The 27,417-nt window shown below is 37.0% G+C and overlaps 1 protein-coding gene across 2 annotated transcripts in view; it reads left to right on the top strand.

Moving 5' to 3' along the window:
• The window catches only part of LOC145669502 (uncharacterized), a 230,147-nt gene extending 203,382 nt beyond the window's left edge, over positions 1–26,765 (top strand). For both annotated transcript variants that reach the window (XM_081737682.1, XM_081737683.1), the window contains exon 4: positions 22,784–26,765. In XM_081737682.1, the coding sequence (XP_081593808.1) occupies positions 22,784–23,034 (251 nt within the window). In that variant the 3' untranslated portion in view covers positions 23,035–26,765. The remainder of the gene's footprint in view (positions 1–22,783) is intronic.
• Positions 26,766–27,417: the final 652 nt, after the last annotated feature.

The following is a 27,417-nucleotide window of genomic DNA, read 5'->3' as shown; positions in this document are numbered from 1 at the left end:
CGTTCCTTCTTTTTCCTTCCGCCGTATCTTGTAGCACGTTCCTCATAATGCAGTTCCTCCATCAACGAATGTTCCAACCAGTTTCTCAATCTCTTTTCAATTACATCTACCATTCTTTTCTTCTTCACCGTAAATACTTGCAGAAAAACTCTTCCTTATCATTTACAAGAAACAATATACATTTTTTTATCTCTCTAAAAATTCGTTTTATCTACTGTATTTTTTCCCCACGAAAACTACGCATAACTATGTGATTTGTTTAAGCTCAAATGTAATTTGTCTGAAAATAGAATAGGGTCATTTAAGGAGATAATCGACACTCAGGAGACCTCGACACTTTTAAGGTCTAGCAAAGCTAGTGACCATACACGCTCGAGAGAAGAAACATTCAATACGTGGAAGGTTAGTATCGGTTCTCAGTGACAAGTTGCATATGCAGAGAAGTTAATTTTGTCTGTTACAAAGGAGGCAGAAACCTCTAAAATAGGTACATAAAGCTTTATTTAAGAAAAAAATATGCATGTCACAAGTTTCAGTAAGTCAAAAATAAGGTATAGTGGTAATATATGTTGATGAAAGGAGCCAAAGGATTGGTATTATGCTAGAGTATACCCTCTACATGCATGTGTCAGGCTACACACATTGCTTATTACAGTGACAACTCATGTCAGCTTTTGTTAATCAGTGCATTTAGGGGATAAATCGACAGTGATTGTAGGGAGATTTCAACATGTAGTTCCTTTCTTATAAGGAAAGTCATCAGACAAAAGGACTACTGTCTGGTTCATCTTAGTGTATACATCATAGATTTAGGTTACATAACAAACTAGCTTTCTCAGCTTCTGGGTCATTTAGTCCGGTATAAGCCTAATGGTAAAATACCTTTGGTCTTAGATGGGCACGGTACACATGTCAAAGATCTTGGTGTATTGAAGAAAGCAGCTAATCCTGGTAGAAATGTCTCCCACTACACAGTACTCAAAATTGTCAATCCTTAATGTATCTTTCTTCCGAATACTGAGAAAAATCCGTTCTCCGGACAGCGGTATATTGTATATACAAATATACGGAATCCTCTTGCTTACTACAGAAATCAGTACATTTGCACTGCCCTTAGGTGTTACATCATGCCGTTGCAGGATGTCTTACATCTAACAGTTTTCCGTATATCACATGCATATACTTATGTTACATTCCTCAGCTGTATGTTATATACGTTCATTTATATGTGAGATCCTGACCGCCTATATTGTTTCATACGGAAAGTACGTATAGATGGAACACTTATACAGAAAGTATTTATTATAAAGCATGCGTTTTCAGTTATACGTCTGCTGTACGTTAAGTCCAAAATATACAGGAATTACCCAAGTAACCTACCTTTTTAAGTACGCCACCTACATTTTTTTTTTCTCAGTGAAGCTCGAAAAACAATTTCAATTTATCTAATGGCAACTTTGTTCGTAGGAACCCTGGCAAAATGTTGTAAAAGAAGACTATGAGAAAATCAGTTTCAGTTGAAAGAAATCAGCCTCTGTTTAATTCTTCGCATATGGATTCCGAAAATGATTGTGTTAAATTGTCGTATCGATTATTTGTTTATATAGTGTCGACATTTCCCATAGTAAGTGTCGATTTTTCCCGCAAGATTTCCAAAACCTATTAATCCACAGAAGTCCGTTTGTGTGTTCTTGTACATTGAAGTACTACATTTCAGCGGCGGAAAATTTTGTTTCTTCCTAGCTAGAGCAAACATTTATCGCTGTAGTAGAATAAAGTTATCATAACTCAGAATAGTATCGAATTGTCTCTTAACGTGACAAAATGTCCCTAATTGACCCTAAAATCTTTCAGTCCCACGTTTGTGTCCTTTAGGCTAAGGGAGACGGGTGATTTAAGCAAGTGAATGCTGATTGGTGGAATTGGTGAAATGAGAATGAGGGAGAGAACATTAGTACCCCTAAGAAAATCCACGGAAACGGTTTGTTATCCACCACAAACAAACTTACCTGGTCCTGGGATCATAGCAGTGATCTCACGCACTAGAAGTATGTAATTTATGAACTGATATGTCTTCGGACAGTGTTTGAAATAAACAAAAAAATAATTAATTGGTAATCATAATTTTTAACAATTTCTAATTAACCCTTATGTACTATCATACCAAGGCTATAACGTATCTTGCTGATATCATAATAAAAGAGAATGATGAGGGTAATACTTCTCTAAAGGTACGCAATACCGGCACTCTTTTTTCTGGAGTTTTGAAAAAGTGCAATTTATGTGGTCATTTTTTTAAAAGAAAAAAATTCATGTTATTTACGAAATGATGGTTGGAATTTAAATCTATTGAAGGCTGAAGCAACAGTAAATTATTAAAACAGTAAATTATAACAGGAAATCGATTTTCGGTGTCTGTTACCGTTTTTGCTCTATAGTGATCAACGTACAAACAGGAAATGGTTCATTTCCACCACTTCTGGTTTGATATATCACCTTCAAAAGAGAACTCAATTCCTAACTTATGACGGCGTACTTTGGTAGCGATTCGTTAAGTAGTTTTTGAGCTTTTAATTTTCTGCCGGATGGACGCACGGACATATAGACAGGATAAAAATATAAAGGACGTTTAGTGATCCAAACTCCTTAAATGTGAAATGTAAGAATATTTAACGCCCAAAGCCTCGTAGAGCGCTGCGCCGATTTGGATGATTTTGGTACATTAGTTGAACAGGGTTTTCACCATATTATTGGTATGGGGGGGAGAGTGAAGAGAAGTAGTGGGTCGTGGGTCAACAGGGCTTGACCCACCGCCCATCATAACCCACTCTGCTCAGTGCATTGTAAACAGCACCCTTTGAACACTTGTGAATTTTGTCTATGTTTTACTTTCAAGGCCTTCATTTTTCTTCCTTTTCCATTTGTTTCTATTTATTACCTTAGATTAATATATCTAAGTGAAAAAAGAACTTCAGGCACTTTTGCATATTGATATTTGTAATTGTAATACTAGCAATAGAACTTACTACTTGGCTTTCCCCCACAAAATAAGTCGAATTTTACACTTTCTTAACGTTGAACTTCTTTGCCTTGATTTGAGACTCAAATTTCATCCTATTTTCTACTGAAGAGTATCTGTAATTCAACAATGAAATAATTCTATATGGTAAACACTGTACCATTTTATATCGTAAAGGTCAGATCCACTGGTGAAATGAAATGAAATTAAATCTTTAGGTTTTAGGTCCCACGGTTATGCCCTCTAGAGTAAAGCAGACGGTGATGATGTGAAGTGAATGAAATAGTGCAATGAAGAAAGTGGGAGGAAACGGGAGGACCCCGAGAAAACCCATGCACAAGGTGTTTGTCCACTATAAAGCTCACTTGGCGCGAGGTGGAATCGAAAGAAGGACCCCATTCACTAGAACTAAACGCTCTACCACTGAGCCACCACGGCCCCCAGATCTACTGGTATAGTAACAGGGAGTGCTTGAGTGATTGACCATAGAAATTGAAACTCCGGTTAGTGATAATTTTACAGACATGTTTTATTACAAGTGTAAGCTCTTTAGTCAGTTGAGAGCAGGAAGTGAATCATGGATCAGAGTTGACGATGATGGGTTTTAGTGGGTCATGGCTGAAGTTTTCATTGACCCACATCATCTCTGGGAGGATGAGAATGACGTTGAATGACTCTTGAATAATGACATTGCCGATGCCGATTAAGTTCAAGTTGAGTACCCAGCGGCAAGGAGGATAACAAGAGTAAAGGGTGGGGTGAGTCACATTATTTTTATCATTACATTCATATCCTAGGGAGAGAGAGCAACACTTTTCACAAATCTATTCTCCCTGTACGAAGAACGTACATTTCAGCTAGTACAGTAATAACATATTTATGGTGTGCACTCACACTTTTTCTTCCATACAAAACACTAGATTACGGGTATACTTCAGGATGAGTTTTGTATTGATAGTTATCGTACACTAAATTTAAGATTTACGAAAATTGTTTTTCTCAATTGATTTAAGTCAAATACCGCATTATGTTCAGCTAAATGAGAACTATCTATTAGAATATATGTCTAATCTTTGGACCTATGGTGGATCAAGAACGTAAAAACTGGGGGCCTGCCTGAATCCAGATTACGGTAGGTGAAACTTTTCAAAAATATATAAATAATAACTTAAATTAATTTTGTCATCCCCGGGATAGATTCGCCACTCCGCGGTGGCTCAGTGATAGAGCGTTCATCTCTTCTACATGGGGTCCTGGGTTCGATCCCAGCTCGTGCCAAATGATTCCGGGCGGAGTACATGTGTTTCGGAACCCACGTTATGCTGTAGGTTCACATCTCGTATAGCCTCGCTTGTGAAAGGAATGAAAAACCCAAAATCAAAAACTTCATTAGGCTATATATTAGCTCTGTCCTTGTGTCCGTCCGAGAGATACAAAATCCCAAGAACTCCTTTGTGGATCACCATCAATTTTGGCCAGGGTGTACAGTTAGGATTCGAGTTTGTTGGGGGAGGTGAATCGTCCAGTTAATCCGAAGGTATGCACAATAAAGAATCAGTTCCCCATCTATTCTTATTGAAGTATGAATATCATCCTTACTTGTTAGACTACCCCGCAGTACTGTTGAGATTACCGGGTTCGTATAATACTCAGGAAAAATGCTAATTTGTCCACAGGACACATCGCTAAAATGAAACTAAATTTACGTGACAAATATAAAACCTTGAATATTTTCTACTTTTAAATAATCGTTCCTTTTAAAATATTCTTTATTTAACTTGAGGTAAAATGATATATTAAACCTAGGCTTAGTAAAATTTAACTTATTATGCAATTTGCTTTACCAAAAAACAAACCACACTAACTCACGTTGGGTACATAGTGATATAACTAGTTGCGTTTACAAAAAGAAGTTTTTTATTTTTTTTCGAAAACTAGGCCTTAGGGTTTATACTAATCTCTTTGATGAATTCAATACGGTTTATCAGTTCGTATAGGTCTCATATGTAAACTTTTTTTTCTGTTATAATATAATAAAATAATATAATTAATTTTCTCGACTTCGTATACCAGCTTACCAGGATCTTGAATTTAGAGCTTCTAGTGCATTCTCTGTATGTGGTACAAACTCCCACTCTCTTGTGACACACGTAGTGAATGTGAATTTGCCGATTAGTCACTCTTCTTGTGCCGACCTCGTATCGACCAATGAAAGGTGCCGTAGCTCCTCAAAGGGGGAGGAGGATCCCAGTCACTCTGGTAGACGAACGAATGAAATGACAGTCATTATAGATTTAAATCGCTACCCCTCGACGGTTATAACTCCGTAATAAGAGAACCATTAAAAGACGAGGCAGCAGCACAGGAACTCGAGGAGGGGAGGAAAAAGGAGAAAAGATAATGCAACGTTGCCAGATTTTTCAACTTAAGTTCAGATTCCGGAAAGAAAGAGGAAAGAAAAACGGCAGCAGTTAGTTTTTTTTGTCTTCTTTAGTCTCAGACACAAACAAGGTCAGAAAAAAAGCTATCGTTGAGCGGCGAATATATTGGAAAGACGGAAATTCAGGCTGCAGATTCATCATTCCTCCGTTTCTTGTGATTTTATTATTTTCTATTTTTATTCTCTGTCATTTAAACATACTCCAGCTGCCATTTCTTCGTACGAAGAATCACATATCAAGTGCCGTTGATAAATGTAAGGTTGTCAAATCAATTTACGCTCAACACTACTCATTCTAAGCGTTTCTTTGTTTTTTTCTCTTATGAAATACTTTTGTGCGTGTATCTCTGTGTCAACACCAATCCACGAGTTCACAATAGGGAGAGTTTTTAACTAATAACTAGAGACCGAATGTTTAGGCATTAAAAAGTGGAAAATAGGCACTTAAATTTTAAAAAAAATAGGCACTAAAATACGCATTAAAATGAAGATAATGAAGATATATACTCAATACAACTAAAAAATAAATTCAAGTCATTGATAATGCTCAAAGAATATAGAAACATACCTGTTTGTTAATATCTTCTTTTACTGTATATAGAAAAACAAAGTTTGACATGTATGCCATTATATTTGTTAAATACATTTTATCACTAAACATAACAGTCCAAATTTTATACACTTTACCAGTACACATAGCACTCCACGGCATCTTATTACTACAAGTAGCACTTATATTTCTCGGAAGAAGAGAATCCTTTCTCGAAATACTGAATTATATATTTTTCCCAATAAGATCTTATTTTGAAGAAAATGCATATGTATAGTAGGCAACATTAGCCACTAAAGCAATTATTTAGGCAGGAAGGGGACAAATAGGCAAAATAAAATTGGCTTAAATTGAAACTATAACCCCCTCCCCCATATAAACTGTAAAACGTTATTTTTGATCATATCTTTAATATTAGGGAATAGACATTTTGCCTAACATCTCGAATCTAATAATAAGTCATCATATTTAGGTGACTTTCTCTGACAATTATTAACTAATATTTTAATAAGTACTGAGACCATCAGTATTGGGAATATATGTTGTCAACGTTAGGATAAACCAATCAACACTTGTTACAATCTGCTTCTCCACATAGCATAATTTTTCATATATAATACACAGCTAACTAACTAACTCTATGGCATATGAAACCCGGAGATTCAATGCCACGTAATGTTGCCACGAGACGAGACATTTCTCATGTCTCGTCTCGTCTCGTGTCTCGGAAATAAAAACGCTGGCGGGAATGACCAAGATTGAAATTGCCAGTGATCATATAGATTGCAAAAGGAAAATCCCCTTTGTGAGAAAACATGTTGAAAAGCCTTCATAGAAATGTGTCCTCTGTTTATTGAATGAAACAATCGTGATACATGAGCTTCCAAGAATATCATCCTTAATGTCTTGTCCCCAATTCCCCTTGCTGTCATTTTTTTTTATTTCTGGCAGAAATGATGACAAACAGAATCAAAGACAGGGAAGATTTTTACAAGGTCAAGAAACCGAACTACTACCACCATCTATTCAATTTGAAAACTGGGTAACGTCTACACTCATTACAGGCTGTAGTTGAAAGTTCTGGCTGAGATGGCGGAAGAGAACAGAACAGACTACACATGTCTTCATTCTCTGGTGGCGGTATTCTTTTTGCTATATGAACCGAAAACGGCAATTGAAGTATGTCATCTTGCAACTAAAATTTTGTCTTCTCTCTCTCTCTCTCTCTCTCTCTCACACACACACACACACATATACACATAAAAACATACTTTTACCATTTTACCAATCGCTCGCTTATTATACAGCAGTCATGTTGTAAAATTCACCTCTTCGTTTGGAAGGCGGGCGAAGGACAAAGAAAGCAAAGATATTATCGACGAACAATTCAAATATGTTGCTCTCAGCAAATTTATGATACTAACAATAACACTTTAGGTAAAGAGGTTTCACAGGGGGGGCCTTCGTTTTTTTACGCGGAAATGTTTGATCTGACCAGAGTGCGAAATTGCCCTCTGATCTATGTTGAGAGGAGGGGAATACTTCCCTTTCCTAGTGAATAATATTCATTAGGACCTGAATTATCTTCAGAAATTGTTTTTTACAGGCATATAAAACCTCTCGAACTTGATAAGTTTAAAGAACATTTGGTATAATATTCATGGAACTTCGTTGAAAGCAGAAAATATCATGAGAATGATCAAAATTCGAACATTGGAGAACATAATTAACAGAAAAAAATAGGATACCCAAACCATATTTTTAAACCTGCTATAAAATGTATATCCTATATTTTTACTAATTCCTTACTCCCAAGAAAGTATCCTGGGGAGGATATTCTCTCCAATTTTTTCAGACTGAAATCCTTTTATCCCGTACGATTTCGCCCCCTGACACAATACGAAATAACAAATTCTGTTGAAATCCATACACATGACCCTTCCAGGACTCAACCCGGGGCCTTCAAGCCATGGTCTATGGCCGCAGACCGCTCGGCTTGGTATGAAGATGTACGTTGTATGATTGCGAATAGATCACGACAATATAAAAAAACTTTAATCCAATATGGCCAACCAAAAATCAACTTTTTTTAAGCCACTAGCTAATCTGGGTGTACTGTCATGAGTTTGTTACACAAAGGGGGCAACCACCACATAGTAGCACACACCCCGCGGTTATGGGAACAGATTTGAACCATGGAGGTGAAGACTGGCCCCAAGCATTCTTTCTTCCGATGTGTCGTTCAGCTCCCATTACTATGGCACTTTAAGTAGAGCTTACTGTGCAGTAACATATAAAATTTCAATCAAATACTTTCCGTTACTCAATAAAATTATTTGGTTCCGAGGTTTTTTTTTAATAATTGCAACAAATCTAAACATGAAAAGTAGTTTTTGGATTGTTATGGGTTAACACTGTGAAACCTAAAGGCTGGATGGAATATGTGAAATCAAAGTGTACGCACGTATCTATCTCTCTATTTATCTATATATCTTTCCATCTCTCTCTCTCTCTCTCTCTTTTATATATATATATACACTATAAAGCAAGTGGACTGATAGTATACGATAGTGTCGGGGATGGTGACACCTTTACATCGAACATTGCTTGTCGTGTAAACATTATTTGACATTAGTGTCTTCATCTTCGACGTACCTATGAACAATTTGCTGTATATTCCTGTGTTGAAACTGGTGAAACAAATTTCAATGTTTCAGAATGTTAAAAAAAAAAGCCAGGGTCGAGAAGCCTTAGACAACTAACAGCAGAGATATATTATCTTGTAAACTATTTGTCCTTGCCTTATGAGCTTATTTGAATTTATTTTTAAGATCTTTAGGTAACTTTGGCCGAATGGATGATGATGGGAAAATTAGTGGAATGAAGAAAGTGGTAGGATACTAGACAACTTCGAGAAAACACACACACATTCGAGAAATCAAATGAAATCTTTGAGTTTTACGTCCCACGCTTATGCCGGTTAGGCTAAAGGAGACAGTGATGATGAGTAATGAATGAAATGATGGAATGAAGAAAGTGGGAGGAAACGGGAGAACCCCGAAAAAACCCACGCATACGGTGTTTGTCCACCACAAAGTTCACTTGATCGAACCCGAGACCCCAAGCACCAGAGGTGAACGCTCTACCGCTCTACCACCGCGGTCCCCACACACATTCAATGTTTGTCCATCACAAAGCTCACATGGCACTAAGCGAAATCGAACCGACTACCACATACACTAGAGGTGAAGGCTTCATTGTGTAGCTACCGTGACATTTCTTGTCTTGTGTGTTCTGGGTAATACTTGTACAGTAACTTAGTTGTATTTTGATTAGCATGGTGCAGCCTGCTACATTTTACTTTCGTTCCCATGGTATGCTGCTATATTTTTTACGAGACAAGACGAGACAAAACGAGACAAAACGAGACAAACGAGACGAGACGAGACGAGACGGGACAGGACCTTTCGAGACGAGACACGAGACGGGACGTGCATATTTTTTCGAGACGAGACATGCTTTGCACCAGACGGACGAGACAGCCTGAAGTCTCGTCTCGTCTCGTCTCGTGGCAACACTAATGCCACGCCCACAAAAGCTTTCCATTGTCTTTTGTCCTTAGTCAAGTGGATCCAGCTTCTACTTTGGATTCCTATTTCTGTCAGATCCATCTTAATATCGTCCTCCCATCTGCGCCTAGGTCTTCCTAATGGCCGTTTTCCGATTGAATTTTCAGTTAAGACTTTGAAAGCGTTTCTACTTTCTTCCATCCTAGCTACATGACCTGCCCACCTAAGCCTCCTAGACTTGACGACCCTAACAATGTTTGGTAAACCGTATAAATTATTTAGTTCCTCGTTATGAAGTCTTCGCCATTCCTCATTCCCGTTCCTCTTGGGTCCGAATATTCGTCTTAGGATCTTGTTCTCAAATACCGTCAGTCTATGTTCTTCCCTCAGAGTTAGCGACCATGTTTCACAACCATACAGAACAATAACCATGGTTATTATCGTTTTATATATTTTAAGCTTCACATTCTTCGACAGATTTCGCGAAGATTTTGAACTGAATAATAACGCGAATTCCCTGCTTTCAGTCGACATTTTATTTTTTTCGTGAATATGGTTTTAGTCTGTTAATGTCGATTTTAAATGTTTGAAAGAATTCACTTTGTCGAAAGTATTATTTGATATTTTAACTAGGGATGGGCAAAACCGTTTTTTATAAAAACCGGAAGCCGATTTCTAGAAAAATCGAAACCCGAAAAACCGACGTTTCGGTTTTCTAAAAACCGGTTTCGGTTTTCTGCAAAAAAAAACGGTTCGGTTTTTCACCGAAACTGGTTACGGTGAAAACTTTTGGAAAACACATACAACTATTTTTGTGGAAACGGATTCGGTTTCCGCAAAACAACGAAACACTATTGTGGTCAGAAATAGAAAAATGAAGGTAACCGAACCGGTTTTGGAGAAAACCGAAACCGGACCCGGTGAAAAACCGAAACCGGATCCGGTGGAAAAACCGAACCGGTTTTGAAGAAAACCGAAAACCGAAAAACCGGCTTTTGTGCTCACCACTAATTTTAATGTATCCATAGTTTTCAATATTACGGTCACGGGGAATTTCTATGTATTTACTTTTCTCTGCATTTACTTCTAAACCCATGTCCTTACAAGTGTTTAATAAATCCTCAGCATTTCTTTCTAATGTTCTCCTATCATCTCCTATCAGATTTACACCATCAGCATACGCCATAAGCTGGTGTATACCATTTAGCACTAGGCCCTGGTTGCTATCTTTGATTAGCCTTATAGTGTATTTCAGAATAAAATTGAACAATCATGGCGACAATGCATATTCTTATTTCAGACCATTCTCGACATGAATGCTCGTGCATAAGTATTTCCTTTCTTGAACTTTACTTTAGGATTCATTTAAACACATTAGTCTAACTAAGCCTGTTCAGAATAGCAAATTCGGTAAGAATTAGGGATGCGCACGAGACAAGATTTGTGGCTGTCTTGTCTCGAAAACGTGCTGTAAAAGTGATGTCTCGACTCGAAAAATGTATATTTTTCTATTGGAAGAGCCGTGTCTCGACTCGAATTTTCTCAGGAAAATCCTGTCTCGACTCGCCTCGTGCGCATCTCTAGTAAGGATGTTGTGTAATGTTGTCTCCTTATCCGAGTAGAAGTACAGCTTTTTCTGAAATCGATATACAATTGATGTATCGCAGTGTTGTAGTCCTATTTCTTTTCGAGTGTTTGGTAAATATGTTGTTGATAATTGATTCGATTTCGCCTAAATCTATACTGATAGTCTCCAATAATTTTTATCTGCGTATGAGGTCAATCTTGCAAAACAAATATTTGAGAGGATTTTGTACGATGTTGAGAGGATTTTTGTTACAAAGTCTTTTTTTATAAAAATAAAGTCCGAAGACTCATATACTTGGTTATATGTATGTCCCTAATTAAGTTTTTCTAGTAATTAAGCGAAAAGGTATTGGAAGTGTCGGTGGAGGATCCTCAAGGCCCACGCAGCCTTGAGGCAGGGGCGGATCCAGAGGGGGCGATTGCCCCCCCCAGAAGAGGAAACTTTCTTATTTTATATATATAAATAAAACCCATCGCAAAGTTTGGAGCCCTTAAAAGTAGCAGTATGACAACCCACCGCCCCCCCCCAAGAAGTCGGTCTTGGATCCGCCTCTGCCTTAAGGGGGGTACAAGCGTCTCAAGGTCCTGACAGCCGATTTAGAATTTAGGATTTAGAGTTCTGGGCTTTCGGCATTTATGGCCATTTAGCCCGTCACGTTTGATGGGTGATGTCCCTCGGCGAGCACACTATCCAGAGAAAACGGAAGGAAGAAAGGATTGGGGAAGGAAGATAGCGGCTAGATACCATCCCGGCATTTGCCGGTGTAAATGAAGAAAACCTCAGGAAAACCTCATTCAGGAGGGTTGGCCTGAAAAAGCATTTACACTTTTTTGACTGAGTGCCCCACCGGGAATCAAATCCGGGACTGTTCACCCTGACAGCTGAAAGATGCAGTAGGATTCTCAAAGCCCAATGCAATCGAGAGGTAATTGGGAGTCTCAATGCTCAGAGCAGCCGAGGGGAACGTTGAAAGTGTTTTCTCAACGTGCAGAGCAACCAAAACAGGATGAACAGCCCCACGTATACTGATACTAGAGTATATGGTGTTCCTCCTTTTATACAAGATTTTCGTGAATCTTCGGTCAACTTCGGTGTTGGTGTCTTCTTTCTTCGGATCACGTGATGATTTGTTGACAGTTATGTGTTATCTGTTGCTGTTGTTGATATCCCACGTGGTTAGGATATTATACTGTTATTTATTCCCGTTTAGAGGTAGAGATGAACAGATAATAGGTAGTTTGTACTGCTCCTTCAAATAAAATCGCTACTAAACTCACTGTTTTCCTAATATAAGCAGTATTTACAGCGTAAGACAGTGGTTCTCAACCTAATTCCTATCGCGACCCCCATTTTATCACATCCTCTTGCCAGCGACCCCATTATAACTTTTGGGTTGTAATAAGCTTGTACGGGATTATTAATATATCTATTGCAGAGATCTCACAATATCCATCTATTTCTATAATAGTAGAATCCATTTCTTGTATATAGTGGATACAGTAACTTCTCTAAAAGTGGATGAATTAAAACCAAATTTGGTCAGTTCATTCATATTACAAATATCGAATCCGATCCGTCATACTGTTTCAAAATGAATAGCATTGGATGGAGTGGCTTTTCTTCCATACTAAAGATTAAATCAAAGACAAGAAATCGCTTATCAGTTGAAAATGACTTGATAATAATATGTGTCACGAAGATTGAACCGGACATTGCCGCACTAGTGAAATCACAGCATGCCCAGGTATCTCATTAGCTTTCAATTTTAATTGTGTCAATATGCAGGTTTTGTTGCATTTGTAGAAGTAAAGGGGGGCAAGAGTACGTAGGGGGTAAGGATACGATTCCCTAAAATCAGGTGAATATATTCGCGTATGGCAATAATGCGTCACGTGGAGTTTGATGTTAATGGCGTCTAGAACCTAAACAAGTTTGAGTGTGCTGCGGCAAACTACAAGCTATCTAGATAATTATTTATGTTTTTCTAATAGTTTGATATAATATTGGGACATAAGTAGTTAATGAATAACTTACACAATTTTTTAACGATTTCAAAGTACTATAAAGCGTTAGTTTCTAACATATCCATTGTTTGACAGGATGGAGTAAATTGACTTTCTTCCAACAGTTGGCAGTACAACATCACGGGAAAGTCGATTGTTTAGTGAGGGGGCAAGGGTACGCAGATACCGACGGGGCAAGGGTACGCGTGCGTACTCTTGTCCCTTCTGTTCTATGGAAAAAGAATCCAATTTGATTTAGAACTAACAATCAAAAAAGAATGTAGATTCCGTTGTAATAGAGAGTGACGGCAAACTTTACGAATACTGGTTCCCATATGTAGCCTCTAACGTTAAGAATTCTAAAGAATCCTGATATTTTCTTATGTACGAGGGATAAATTGTTATTCTAAATACGACTTCTTACATAAAATATCTAAGGTGGTGTTTGAGTTTTCGAAACAGATAAACGCGTGAGATAATTAAATCTGCAGTTATTGAATGACATTACGCTTGCTTATTTTATTCAGGTTTCAGAAATGCTACGCTTTGTCCTCTTTTATCTTAAATGTCAGTTGTTTTCAGTAATAAATTTCAATGGGCCTTATGCAGAGTCGTTCTGACGCGTGATTAGTGCCATACTAAAAAATTCGATTACCATATGTTTCCTGTAGTAGTCAGTCCTTTAGTAATTATATGTTAAAACGACTCTGCATAAGACGATATCAGTCCAATGATTGGTATGGAATCCTATAAAGATATATGAAGCTAACCTAACCTAACATTTGACAATATGTAGTTTCATCAAAGATAGGTCGAGAAGTTTTCAAGTTACCCTCGTAGGTGACAAGCACTCTGTAACTGATGGAATAAGCCAAATTTGGAAAAATATTTTTATAAAGGGTCTAAATAATATCTGATTTTTTCATTCCCATTACTGATATAAGGAGAATTAAGGATTTTTCTTTTCTTTTTTTAAATGAGAATCTGCAACGTCTTTAGGCACAATAAAGCCAGTAGGCATATTTACCGAAGAAATGGAGAACGAATTAGTGGAATATATCACCTTACTGGGACAATTCTTCTATGACTTAACTTTAAAAGATCTAAGAAGAATGGCATACAATTTTGCTGAACGTAACTAGTTGCCCCATATCCTTTAGCCATGTGAATCGAATGGCAGAAAGAGATTGGACAGAGTCTTTCCGTCGTAGACATATGACTATTGTTTTGCGGCAGCCTTCAAAGACTAGTCTGGGGAGAGCTCGTGGTTTTAGCAAGCCACAAGTTGAACGCTTTTTATATTGTCTAAAAGATCTTGTAAAACAAAACGGCTTTCCTCCACGGGATATCTACAACATGTACGAAACTGGCATAAATACGGTTTCTCATAAAGTTCCAAAAGTCGACTAAAAATCAGTTGTGAATAAAACTGTATCTAGTGATTTTGGAGTTAACATAACAGCTGTTTCCTGGGCCTGCCTTTACTCCCCAGATATTTCCCAGAAAACGAATGAAACAAGAATTAATCGATGGCTCGTCGCCGGGTTCTGTGGGAATGATATCTGATTCTGGTTCATCAACTCACAACTTTTCGTAGAATGGTTATATTATTTACATCAATATGTGCCATCAAATTCGGTTACGAAAACGGTATTGTTACTTGTTGACAACCAGACCTCTCACATTTCTGCAGGCAAAATGGGATAGTGATGTTGAGTTTACCACCCAATACCAGCCATAATTTGAAACCATTAGATCGCTCTTGTTTTTGCCCGGGTGAAATCCTGGTACTCAACAGTGTGTGATAAATGGATGAGGAATCATCCATCCCGCTCAATTTCAAGTTGCGAGTTTGTTTATTGAGGCTTACTATAAAGCTGCAATCATTGGTATCCAGTCTTCAAGAATCTGGAGCTGTCCCACTGAATCCAGATATGTTCACTTTATTGTGGATGTGGTAGACTTAAATGTAGAAGCCAGCTCTGAAGATGGAAGCATTCCTGAAGCAACAAATCAAGCATCAGACCTGAATAGAGCCCAAAATCGTTCATCGGATGATTCACTGGAAGTAAAAAGGGGCCATGCGGCGCGTCCAGATCAAACACTCCTTTGCCAGTTGCTCGTCTTCCTGCATCTGTTACCAAACCTTCAAACAGTTACGCTAGATCCTCACTAGAAACAAGCAAGAGCTCATGCGGACTGTCCACTTCAAACATTCTTCTGCCGGTTGCTCGTTCTCATTCATCTGTTATCAAGCCTTCAACCAGTAACGCTGGATTCTCACTAGAAGCAAGCAAGAGCTCATGCAGACTGTCCACTTCAAACATTCTTCTGCCGGTTCCTCGTTCTCATTCATCTGTTACCAAATCTTCAACCAGTAACGCTAGATCCTCACTAGAAGGAAGCAAGAGCTCATGCGGACTGTCCACTTCAAACATTCTTCTGCCGGTTCCTCGTTCTCATTCATCTGTTACCAAATCTTCAACCAGTAACGCTAGATCCTCACTAGAAACAAGCAAGAGCTCATGCGGACTGTCCACTTCAAACATTCTTCTGCCGGTTCCTCGTTCTCATTCATCTGTTACCAAATCTTCAACCAGTAACGCTAGATCCTCACTAGAAACAAGCAAGAGCTCATGCGGACTGTCCACTTCAAACATTCTTCTGCCGGTTCCTCGTTCTCATTCATCTGTTACCAAATCTTCAACCAGTAACGCTAGATCCTCACTAGAAACAAGCAAGAGCTCATGCGGACTGTCCACATCAAACACTCCTCTGCCGGCTGCTCGTTCATTTGTTACCAAACCTCCAACCAGTAAAACTGGATCTTCACCGGAGGTAAGCAGGGGCCCATGTAGACCGTCCACATCATGCACTCTTTTGGTGGTTGTCAGCCTCCTCCGACTGCCACCAAGCCCACAACCAAAAATCTTGATCTTCTCGAGGTCAATCAGAGATTCTGACATCCTCTCCTTTCAAGCAGAACTTATTTCTGAAACGGCGCCTTCCAAAGAGCAAAGGCAAACATCAACTTGCACCAACAAAGCTACAACCGAAGCTAACTCCTTAGGTCAGTGAGGAAGTAGTGTACGAGTATTCATTATACAATATCATCTACAGTGATCCACCAATAGAAGACTGGATCAAGTGCACAAGATGCCATGAATGGTGGCATGAACAATGCACATCATATGAAGGAGTATGCACCTTCATCTGTGATAATTGTTAATACTTTTTTGTGTGCGTACTCTTGCCTCTTTGATTTCGTACTCTTGCCCCACATATAGGGGCAAGAGTACGAATTTGAATGTTTTCATTTTATGCATTATAATTTCTCCAAGGACAGAGGTATATAAAAGTTGAGTTCACACTTCGTAAAGGAGAGTTCAAGTTTTGTGTTCCAGGTAAAAGTTTTCCGTTGTATCTATTTTTTACCAAAATATATAAGTTTAATTGAAATTTGCGTACTCTTGCCCCCCTTTCCTCTATTTTTCTGGTATTTCAATATGCAGTTCTCATTAGTTTGATATCGTACCTCTTTCATTTAAATTGATTTTTAAACAACTCAGCATGTTAAAAATGTTTCAACTGATATGGAGACTATGTCGAAAAATAACTTAATGTATGTACTATCTGTTAGCGTTATTGGTTGTATAGAAGGCAGTGTAACCTTACTTTCTGATCAATCCTCGTATCATGTACTATCTGTTGGCTGTATTGGTTGTAAGAAATCATATATATATATACACGTTTCCTTGCAGGCTTTGTAACCTTATTTTTTGATCAGACCTCGTGCTTCAAGTTTGAGAATTGAATTGACATAGTCTTGAAATTTGAATTGACACTGTGAAATGAATCTTTATTATTATTATTATTATTATTATTATTATTATTATTATTATTAATAATAATAATTTCAGTGCAAACTTCGCAGACGAGTGTGGGTAAAAGTTTACGTCAATTTAAGAAGTTTGAAAAAGTGGTTTGAATAGTGTGACTTTCGTGCAGTAATCCTGTTTCCTGTGCTTAAGGTTGGTGAAAAGGGACAAACTTTGCCGATAGATGTCACTACTGTCTTTGTATCTCTCTTATGCAGTTTTTAGCTTTCACGAAAATTCACGATTTCTCTTACAAGTTTCAACCTAGAGACTTCAAATTTTTAGAGAAGGAACTTCATAACCTATCAAAGGGAATAGTCCGTGCCGATTTTTTATTTTGAATTTTCTTCATTGTTGAAACAGTTATATTGTTAAAGGTTTGAATATCTATTCCAACAATCAGGACATTTCAACAATGAAGAAAATTCTCAATGAAAAATCGGCACGGATTGTTCCCTTCGATAGGTTATGAAGTTCCTTCTCTAAAAATTTGAAGTCTCTAGGCTGAAACTTGTAAGAGAAATCGTGAATTTTCATGAAAGCTAAAAACTACATAAGAGAGATACAAAGACAGTAGTGACATCTATCGGCAAAGCTTGTCCCTTTACACCAACCTTAATGTTCCTATTTATGAATGACGTCATGATCTTAAGAAGAAGAAGAAGAAAAAGAAAGGAGAATTGCATGTTATAAAGAGGAGTTTAGTCCTAATATTGTATCTCCCGCTTCTAAAGACAGAGCAATTAGCTCCCCTTCTTCCTTCAATTGGAAAAAAGTACTAGAAACAATCCCTCTCCGAAATATATTGCATTTGTTCCCCATCTCTTGTGCTTTTTGTTAATGGTAACTGCTTGTGTTGGTATACGTATGTAATGTTTTCTGTCTCTTCTTCTGACGTATTTTGTCTTTTGAACGTCTCTCTTCTTCTCATTATGTAGAAGTTGACCAATGAGAATGAAGAACGTCATTAGAGTTACGTCCTCCCTTCCTCTTGGACTGTTTGTTACCCCACCTACAATTTCTTTTCCTTCTTCTCCCCCTCCTTTTCTTTCTATCTTTGTCAAAAGAAATACGAGCCCTAAGATTCCTTGATGATGATTGGGGTTAGATAAATTGCTCAGGGCTGGGTCGCATTCAACCCTCGTATCGTGATTGCCCGAAGAAATGTGCCGTAACAGCAAGACACACACACATACACAAAAGAAAGAAAAAAAAATGACATTCTCATTTGCTGAATTTCTATAGTACAGGCTGACAAGTAATTCCTATTAGACAGTTCTCGGGCATGGATAGAAACTTAAATTGAACATTTGTGCAGGTGGTAACCAAAAGGATATATGTCACCAAAAATTTCAAATTGAGATTTCAACTGGATACTATATTTCACGTCCATCTCTATTGAATAAAATATCCAGATTCAGCCAGGAAAATACTTATCCCTATACTTTACCATAAGAAAAATTATAGTTTGTAATTCTATCACTTTGCCAGTAACCGTTTCAGGTGGACATATACCTTTTTGGGACTAAGCTCCTCATTTGTTATTAAGAGTCTTCATCCCGGCGAAATTAAAATACCGCTAATTTTACAGTAATTATGTGATATCTTCAAATAGATAAAAGATAATTGAAATATGGAACAAGAGCGCCCGAGACAATATTATTTTGCGTGAGGTACCGTTATCACAAGTCACCTAGCGGCTTTCCGTTTTCAGCTGTTTAGAAACGCTAAAATAAATGCCGATTTTCAAAATGGCTCGAAATCGAAAGGAGATAAGTGAGTCGTGATAACGGTTTCTCATGTGACCAGAAGTGTGACAAACAAAAATTTAGAAATTAGAGCAACGACTAAATCTATAATTCAATATCAAACATATTACAGAGCTCCAAAGATCTATAATGAACTTCCACTCCGAATCAAAGATGAAAGTAATTTCAAAACATATAAAAGGTTAATTTTACAGTGGTTAAAAGAATTAAAAAGTGTTTAAAAAAACTATTGTTAGCTAAAAGTAAGTATAAATCTTATTTGTTAAGATAAGAAAAATAAAACACGAGAATCAGGCTCACACACAAGCATTTGCTTATGTGAGCCATTTTCTATCTTTTTTATTCTTTGCATAAAAAATACAAAAAAAATTCGCAATATAGAAATAAGTGCATTGAATTAAGTTACCCGACACTGGGAGATAGACATGACTTCTGGAAGTCCAAAGTCCTGTCATCTCTGAGTACCGGGTACGTTAAACTCTACTAATGAAGGGAATCTAGGAAGTCCGATTTCCTTTAAAGAAGTAATAGCACTTATAAGTAGAAAATTTATTTGTTAATTTCTGTAGCAGTTATTTTTCTTATTCTTTCATTTTATTTTCATTAATATTTTGTATATTGTTATTTTATAATTTAATATGTTTATGTATTTTTATGTATATTCTTAATATATTGGATATATCCAATATATTAATTTTCTTCTTCTTTAAATAAATAAATCATGTAAAATAATATTGTCTAGGGCGCTCTTGTTCCACATTTCGATTATCTTTTATCTATTTGAAGATATCACATAATTACTGTAAAATTAGCGGATTTTAATTTCGCAGGGATGAAGACTCTTAACGGTGTAAAATACCGAGCCAACTTTATTATTTCTTTTTATCTTGTTGATTTATCTGTAAAAGCATTCTTCTCCTTCCTTGGAATTAAATTGCATTCTTAATGGTTTGATTTTAACTGATTTCTTCGTTGAATTTGTGCTAAGGGATAGGGTTTATTCTAAAGTATGTCGTTTAGCATACTATTATAGTCAAAGAAAAATTGAAATTTAAAATTTCATCACGATTTTGGGCTATTTGTCATCAGGCATGCTGTGAAGAATATGGAATTAAAATTACGTGCTTAAAAAGACAAAGGCCATGGTGATTGGAACGAAGCAGTCTGTGTCAATTATAGAAGTAAGAGGGGGCGGAAATAGAACAGGTAACTAGTTTCGATACTTAGGTAGTATGATTAGGTAGTAATTATATGAAGTGCGAACCTGAGATAGGAATGGCAAAAGAAGCCTTTAGGAGGAAGTAAAATCTATTTTGTAGAATCTTGAATAAAGAGCTGAGAAAAAAAAACTCATAAATTGCTTTGTGTGGAGTATTGTACAGCATGGGTAGAAATACTGACATTAAGCAAAAATGATGAGAAACGACTTTAGGCTTTCGAAATGTGGTTGTGGAGAAGAATGAACAGAATTAGCTGGACCGAGCGAAAAACGAGTGAGAGGATGTTAGGAATGGTGGGCGAGAAAAGAACAATTTTAGATATTATTAAGAAGAGGAAGAGAAACTGGTTTGGACATTGACTAAGAAAAAACTGAGGGATGTGTTAGAGAGTATGGTGGCAGGAAAGAGAGGGAGAGGGCGAAGAAGAATACTGCAATTGATGAACGTTACCAAAACAGGAAAATCGTACGTGGAAATGAAGAGGTTACTGGAAGACCGTGGAGCATGGAAGCTTTTCAGTTTACAGCAAGTGATCTGCCAATAATGACAGAATACCAATGATGATGATGAAGATCATCATCAACCGTATTGTATGCCAGCAGCGTCATTGCCAATTTTGCTTTGAAGGGGGAGCAAAACCCTAAATGTCAGAAGATCTTCAGGTTTTTCATTTGTAGTCTATTATTTTATGGATTGAAATGTATACAAATGTCAAACTCAAGGGGGGAGCGCGGTGGCTCAGTGGAAGAGCGTTCACCTCAGGTTGATGGGGTCCCGGGTTCAATCCCAGGCCCCGCAAACTGGACTTTGTGGTGGACAAACACCGTGTGCGTGGGTTTTTCTCGGGGATCTCCCGTTTCCTCCCGCTTTCTTCATTCCACCATTTCATTCATTTCTCATCATCACCGTCTCCTTTAGCCTAACCGGCATAATCGTGAGACGTAAAACTCAAAGACTTCATTTTAAATTAGTAACAATCTCTCTATTTTAAAGTTACGAAACACTTCAGTAGCAGTGTCGTCTTAATTGATAGCGTTTATATCGTACAACATCAAGCTTTACGGTTTAGAAAAGAATCATTTGTGAGTATTTTCTCGAAAACAATGCATGAACATCAGCACCATAACTTAGATTTTTCTGGGGGGGGGGGGGGAGGACGCATTAATATGCCTATTTCGACCCCCTAGAAAAAGTTGTTTTTCTAATTGTTGGGCCCGTCCTTCCACCTTTCTCTTACTCTTTATGGGCCTCCCGGAGCCTGTGCGCTGTCCCGCACGGCAAGTTCTGCGGTGTTGTTAGTTACGCCTCTGGGCCCGTTCCATACATGACAAATTAATTTAAGGGTACAATGTTGACAAATCTGGAAGCCATACGAATAAATATTATTTCTAGGGCTCCCTAATAATATACAGTTTTTACTGAAATGGGCCCACGACTGATTTTTGTTTTATTTACCTTTTGTTTCGTGTTTTATTTATGTAATGTAGGGAACCTGTTTGATGCTTCATTTGTACTGTAATTTCATGCTTGTATCGTATATGGAGTATAAGAACATTTTGTATTAAAGTGGGCCCTCCTCGAACGGTGGGAGCTTCCCTGCGGGGCAGTTGCCCCTCCTGACCCCACATAAGTTACAGCCCTGCAGAGCATTTATGTCCACATATACTAATATACTGTACTCAACTTTATATGATTTATCGATTGACATATGAAATGAAATCTTCCAGTTTAACGTCCCACGCTTATGCCCTTTAGGCTAAGAGAGACAGATGAATAAGGGAATGATGATAGAAGCATTGGTGGAATGAGAATGTAGGAAAAATGTTGGAGTCGCCAAGAAAACCCACGGACGCGATGTTGTCCACATTCCATTACAAGCCTATGTGGCAGGGGATCGAATGAGGGGCCCAACCCACCAGAGGTAAGTGCTGTATTCCTGAGCCACCGTGTTCCCTTCAATTGGCATATGTCTCATTTTGGACGTTTCCTCCCACTTTTTTTAAAAAAAAATTAATTCTCATCATCATCGTATTCTTTTGCTTATACGACATAAGCGTGGAACGTAAAACCAAAAGTGCGTAGGGTTCTTGGTTCGATCTCCTGCCAAGTAAATTTCTGGTAGACAATATCGTGTTCGATGTTTTCTCGAGGGTATTCTCGTTTCCTCCCACTTTCTCATTCCATCATTTATTCCATTATCATTCTCTTATTTTAATCAACGTTTCCCGTAGCCTGACGGGCATAATCCTGGGCGTTAATCTCAAAGATTTCATTTTGCAAGACTAATAAAACCTCCCATATCGTCGCATGAAGACCAGAGGAACGTAACTCCAAAAATGCTGTTTTCGGTTTCTTCATGTTTCGACATGATTTTGAAAGCCCCACTTGGTGTAAATGGAATGCAACGCCATCTGTTTTCCTTGTCGATCATCTGTTGTAATGTAGCTCAATTACCATCTTATTAAAAATACATCTTTCTAAGAAAATAATATTTTTGTTCTCTCGCCTGTAAACCTACGAAAATGGAGTTAGGTACCTCTGGTTCTCATGCGACGATATGTAATATGAAATTTTTTTTTTTTTTTTACATTAAGTGATAATATAATATTCAAGATAACAAAATGTCACTAGAAAAAATTAATCTTTGAGGTCACCAAACTTTCGTTGTGCTGGTATTTTACTGTAATATTAAACGTTCAGATTTCGTTACGTAGAAAATAATAACGCTTCACTTTCTTTTGTTGCAGGTAAATTGAATCACACGGAGGACGGGAACAAGTGGTCGCCGGTCACAACCTCTCCCTGCATAGCAGCGTCGCCTAAGACAAACAACACCCCTACTTTAGCAACTCTGACGTCACAATCCAACTCCACCCACCCACTTACGTCACCAGGAGGGTTGGTGGGGCCGTTCTCATCCCTCCTGAACTCGACCAACCCATCGAGCTACGTTTTGGGTGCCGATACGAAAGCAAATGCCACCGCTCATCTGTTTTGAAATCAGCACCATCTAGGGATTATCCTCAGCAACAACTAAGAAATATAAGGAAAACAAATGAACATCAATAAGAGATTTCGTTTTTTTTAAAAAAAGCAAAGAATTTAAATAATACGAACTATTATACTTGGACAAAGAAAATGTGTGACGATCAAAATAACACTTCATTATCTTTCAAGTGAAATGGAAAACAAAATATACGATTGTATAATTTGTTTCGAGCGAAGAATGAACGAAAGTTTAGTGCAAGGGTAAATCTTTTAGTGTGTATCTGTTTCATAAACTCCAGAAACAACTATTGAATTTGTCTTTCATTGTACGAGAATTAAAAACAACTTAACATTAGCTAACCATGAGGAAATAGACACTAAATTTTATTTAAACTTGTCGCGAATACAATAGGGGGAAAAATGTTTTTAAATAATCTTAAAGATCAAAACAAATGAAATTTCAAGGTATGTTTGTTATAATGCTGAATGTCTTTTTTTTTTTTTTAAAGCGTGATCCTCAAAAATTTAAGTCACAAGGAGCTATACTTGGTAGTGGCGGCAATCATGGATATATGGGGGGGGGGAGGAAGGTTATCCTTTGCATTTTGACTTCGTACTTTTGTTCTCATAACGTTAAGTGTTGTTTATCAAGAAAAGTAAACATTTCTTACACTAATGTTTAAACATAGTTTATACACCTTTCATCAAGGGTAGGAATGCGCACGAGACGAGTCGAGACATAATTTTCCTGACAAAATTCGACTCGAGACACAGCTCTTCCAATAAAGAAGAATACATTTTTTTCGAGTCGAGACATCACTTTTACAGCACATTTTCCGAGACGAGACAGCCTCAAATCTTGTCTTGTGCGCATCCTTAATCAAGGGCGCCGATTTCTCTGTAAATTTGGGGAGGGGGGGAATTCAGATGCAGAAGGTATATATATATATATGAGGATTTTAAGACAAAGTGCACTCAAATTATGCCAAATATTGTATATTCATGAATACAATAGGGGGTCAACATGAGCTTTGGGTGGGCCGGGCCCCCCAGGATCGGCGCCCTTGCCTTTCATAAGTATAGTGCCTAACAATAGCAATTTAGAGTCATAGGTTAAACTGTTAAAACTATGATTTGTTAACATCAGGCCATTTTTACTGATTTGTTTACAAAACTATAATATTATAAGCAGTGATGTATTTAGGATTTTGTTTCGGGGGTGGGCTATGCACAACACGGAGAAGCAGGGAGTCAATTGCTCACCTGAGTTTGAGAATTAAGTATATTTTAATGGATTATCTACTAATATACTAGGAAAAAACGTGAAATTTGTATGTCGGTGGAGGATGTTACCTCCGCAGGCAAATCTGAAATGACGCTCTTGCAAACACATGTTGAATAATTGTAATCTCATTTCAACTTAACTGATTTCATTTTAGAAAAAAAAAATGGGAAATATTCACTTTTATCTTTGTACGTTTTTACCTGAAAGAAAATGTTGAGACAAGTTATAGCTGAAATATACTGATTGCAGTTGAAATGGCAAGAATTGCAGACTGGTGAATCTTATGTGATATGATACACACAAAAATTTAGCAGCGAATTTAACCTTTTATTCTATTCATAGAAGAAAAAGGAAGCAACCTCTTGGCCTACCTAATTTCCCGGGCTACTTATTCCCTCTTCTTGATTTTCTTTAATTCAAACATTTACCTTTCTTTATAACTAAACGATGTATTTATAAATATTCCTTTGCTGTAATAACAGAAGTCCCATTATGTTGATATCCATGCAAGTTGGTGTGGAACACCAGTTTCCCTTATCAGCTCCTCTTAGTTTTGGTGTTACTGACGACGGTCGACTTGAATCACAACTAACAAGAGGTCGAAAGTATGATAGGGAGAACGAAAGAAAGTATGAAAAAAGAACGCGGTTCTTACATGGAATACAATAAGACAAATACAGTATTATTTCTGTACAAAGAGCACAAGAAAATGGAAATTCAATGAAATTCTTAAAACTAGTAACAAGGATTATTGTTGTCAGTGGAATGCGAAAAAATAACAAATATATTTCGGGGGAGAGGGAGGCTTGAACCCGATATCCTTCTAAATACGACTGATTGTAGAATAAAATAATGATTAAAAGGAATTACAATTTAATTTCTACACTTATAATATTTAATTAATGATTAACACACTAAAGGGTGGACTAATGTAACGAGTATTAACTCTAAAATATTTGATCCCTATTTCTCGTATCTTCATAATGGTAAATCCTTGCTTCTGTTTTGTTCATCCAATTGCCGCAACGACATCTTAAACATGTGTTTTGGTGAAACATTTATTATATAGGGTTAATACTCGTAGGCAGTGGCGGGTCTAACCCCGGGGCAGGATCCTAGCTTCTCCCAGTTTTTTAAATGACAAAAATAAATGAAGCTATCATTTATATATTTGTTTAAAAAGTTTATAGTAAGGATTGACTTTTACTCTTTATTGGAAAATTTTTGAAACATTATAGTTTCAGTTACAGTTTTTCTGTTATGCAATGTGTAAAACAATACTTAAGGTGCACAATGTAAACCGCTAACCTAGCCATAATATCCATCGGGAGAGAATTAAGTTGAAAACTTTTACAGGACCCATCAAAAATTGTAAACTCATGGTATACCTACCATAGTCAGGGTTTTCGCTGCTCACCCCCCCCCCCCCAGTTCTTATCTTCTACAGGGTGGCCCAAAAGTAGGTATACATAACCGCATTGATCAAGTATAACATTCTAGTTTCTAGATTTATTTGTTTCGACTGTTCCGGGCTTAAGTTATAACTAAAAAGACGTTAAGAACAAATAATAAGGAAAGTGGGTCTACCTTTTGATAATAATAAGAAGTGATATGAAATACGGGACGGGACTCTTTACCAACTTTTGGGCCACCCTGTAGATCCGCCATTGCTCGTAGGCCAATGACCAAGTATGTAATGATAAAATTGTAGTTAGATTGGTTGTATATGGAACAGAACCTTTCCGAAAAAGAGTTCCAAGTTTATTTTGCACATCTTGACATGTCCTACATATTACTTAGAGCATATACTGTACATGATCTTGTCAAATCGTATATGTCATGGAGATAATCAGATCTTTCGTAACTGTATTAGATTCATGTATTCTAAAGCATTGTTTTTGAGATATTTCATTGAAAACATTTTAGTTTAATATATTGTTTCTGAAATTGGTTTTCAAATACCTTAAGAAATATATGTGTAATGTCACTGAAATCTTTAAAAAATCATATTTTGCTTTTGTAGTAAAATATGTTACAATCTTCATAGATGTTATAAACTTCAGAACCACAACAGAAAAATTATCAAGGAATTAGGCAAGAGATATATATAGGTAAATTGGGTTGCATAACGGGAAGGGGTTGATACATGTATTTTCTCGTAAAAACATTCCGTCTTCGTGAAAATACATTTTAAAATAATTTAAGGATTCTTTGGTATATTAAATTATACTTATTCAGTTTATGCTCAAGGCTGCATTATCTAAGATAAGTTTAACCACTGTTGACAAATTATCTTACCCCAACTTAAAAGATATGTTCTAAGGTAAATTTGATAAAGTATTTCGAATTTTAATTAAACATGGAGTTTATTTTCTTTGAGACTAAAAATTACCTCTATTAATTAAGTCTGAAATTAGTCAGTCGAAGAAAGGGCGAATTAATCACATCTTTAAAAAAAACACGTTCTAACTGTAACTTCCCTTAAGATCATTAGATTTTTTTTTTTTTTTTGCGAAAAATATTACAGTTCACTTTATCTTTTTTTTTTTCTAAAAAAAAAAAATGATATGTTAAACTCTATCTTTACTAGAAATTGCACGATTTTTATTTTTAAAAAGATGGCGTTCGTTTCTTTGGAGAAAGAAAAATGACTCCTATTGGTTTGGGTTGAAATCAACAAACGCTACAAAGCTTATGGTTTTAACAATAGTTAAATCTATCTTAGGTAATGCAGCCATGAAAGAAACAGACAGACAAATTCATTTTTAGCTGAATGGTAAGAAAGTTTGTTTACATTTGGTTGATTGGTTTTATTGGAGGTTAGTGTCTGTTTCAGCACCTCGGCTGTATGAGACAAGGATCTATACCTTAACGTCAGATCTGAACCACTTGAATTCCCGCCGGGATTCGAACCTGGATCTCCCGTGTTGACAACGTAAACGCTAATCACATAGCTATGATGAAGCTCTTGTGAGGCCCCATAACGACGAAATTTCATAACGATTTCTTTTTACTTATAACAATAGATAGCATTTAAGAGCCTTAATCACTGCGAAATTAAAATACTGTTAATTTTACAGTAATTATATGATATCTTCAAATAGATAT

The sequence above is a fragment of the Thermobia domestica genome, chromosome 14 (genome assembly GCF_964235325.1).
Source record: "Thermobia domestica chromosome 14, izTheDome1.hap1.1, whole genome shotgun sequence".
NCBI lineage: Eukaryota > Metazoa > Arthropoda > Insecta > Zygentoma > Lepismatidae > Thermobia > Thermobia domestica.
This window is presented reverse-complemented; position numbering and strand designations above follow the sequence as displayed.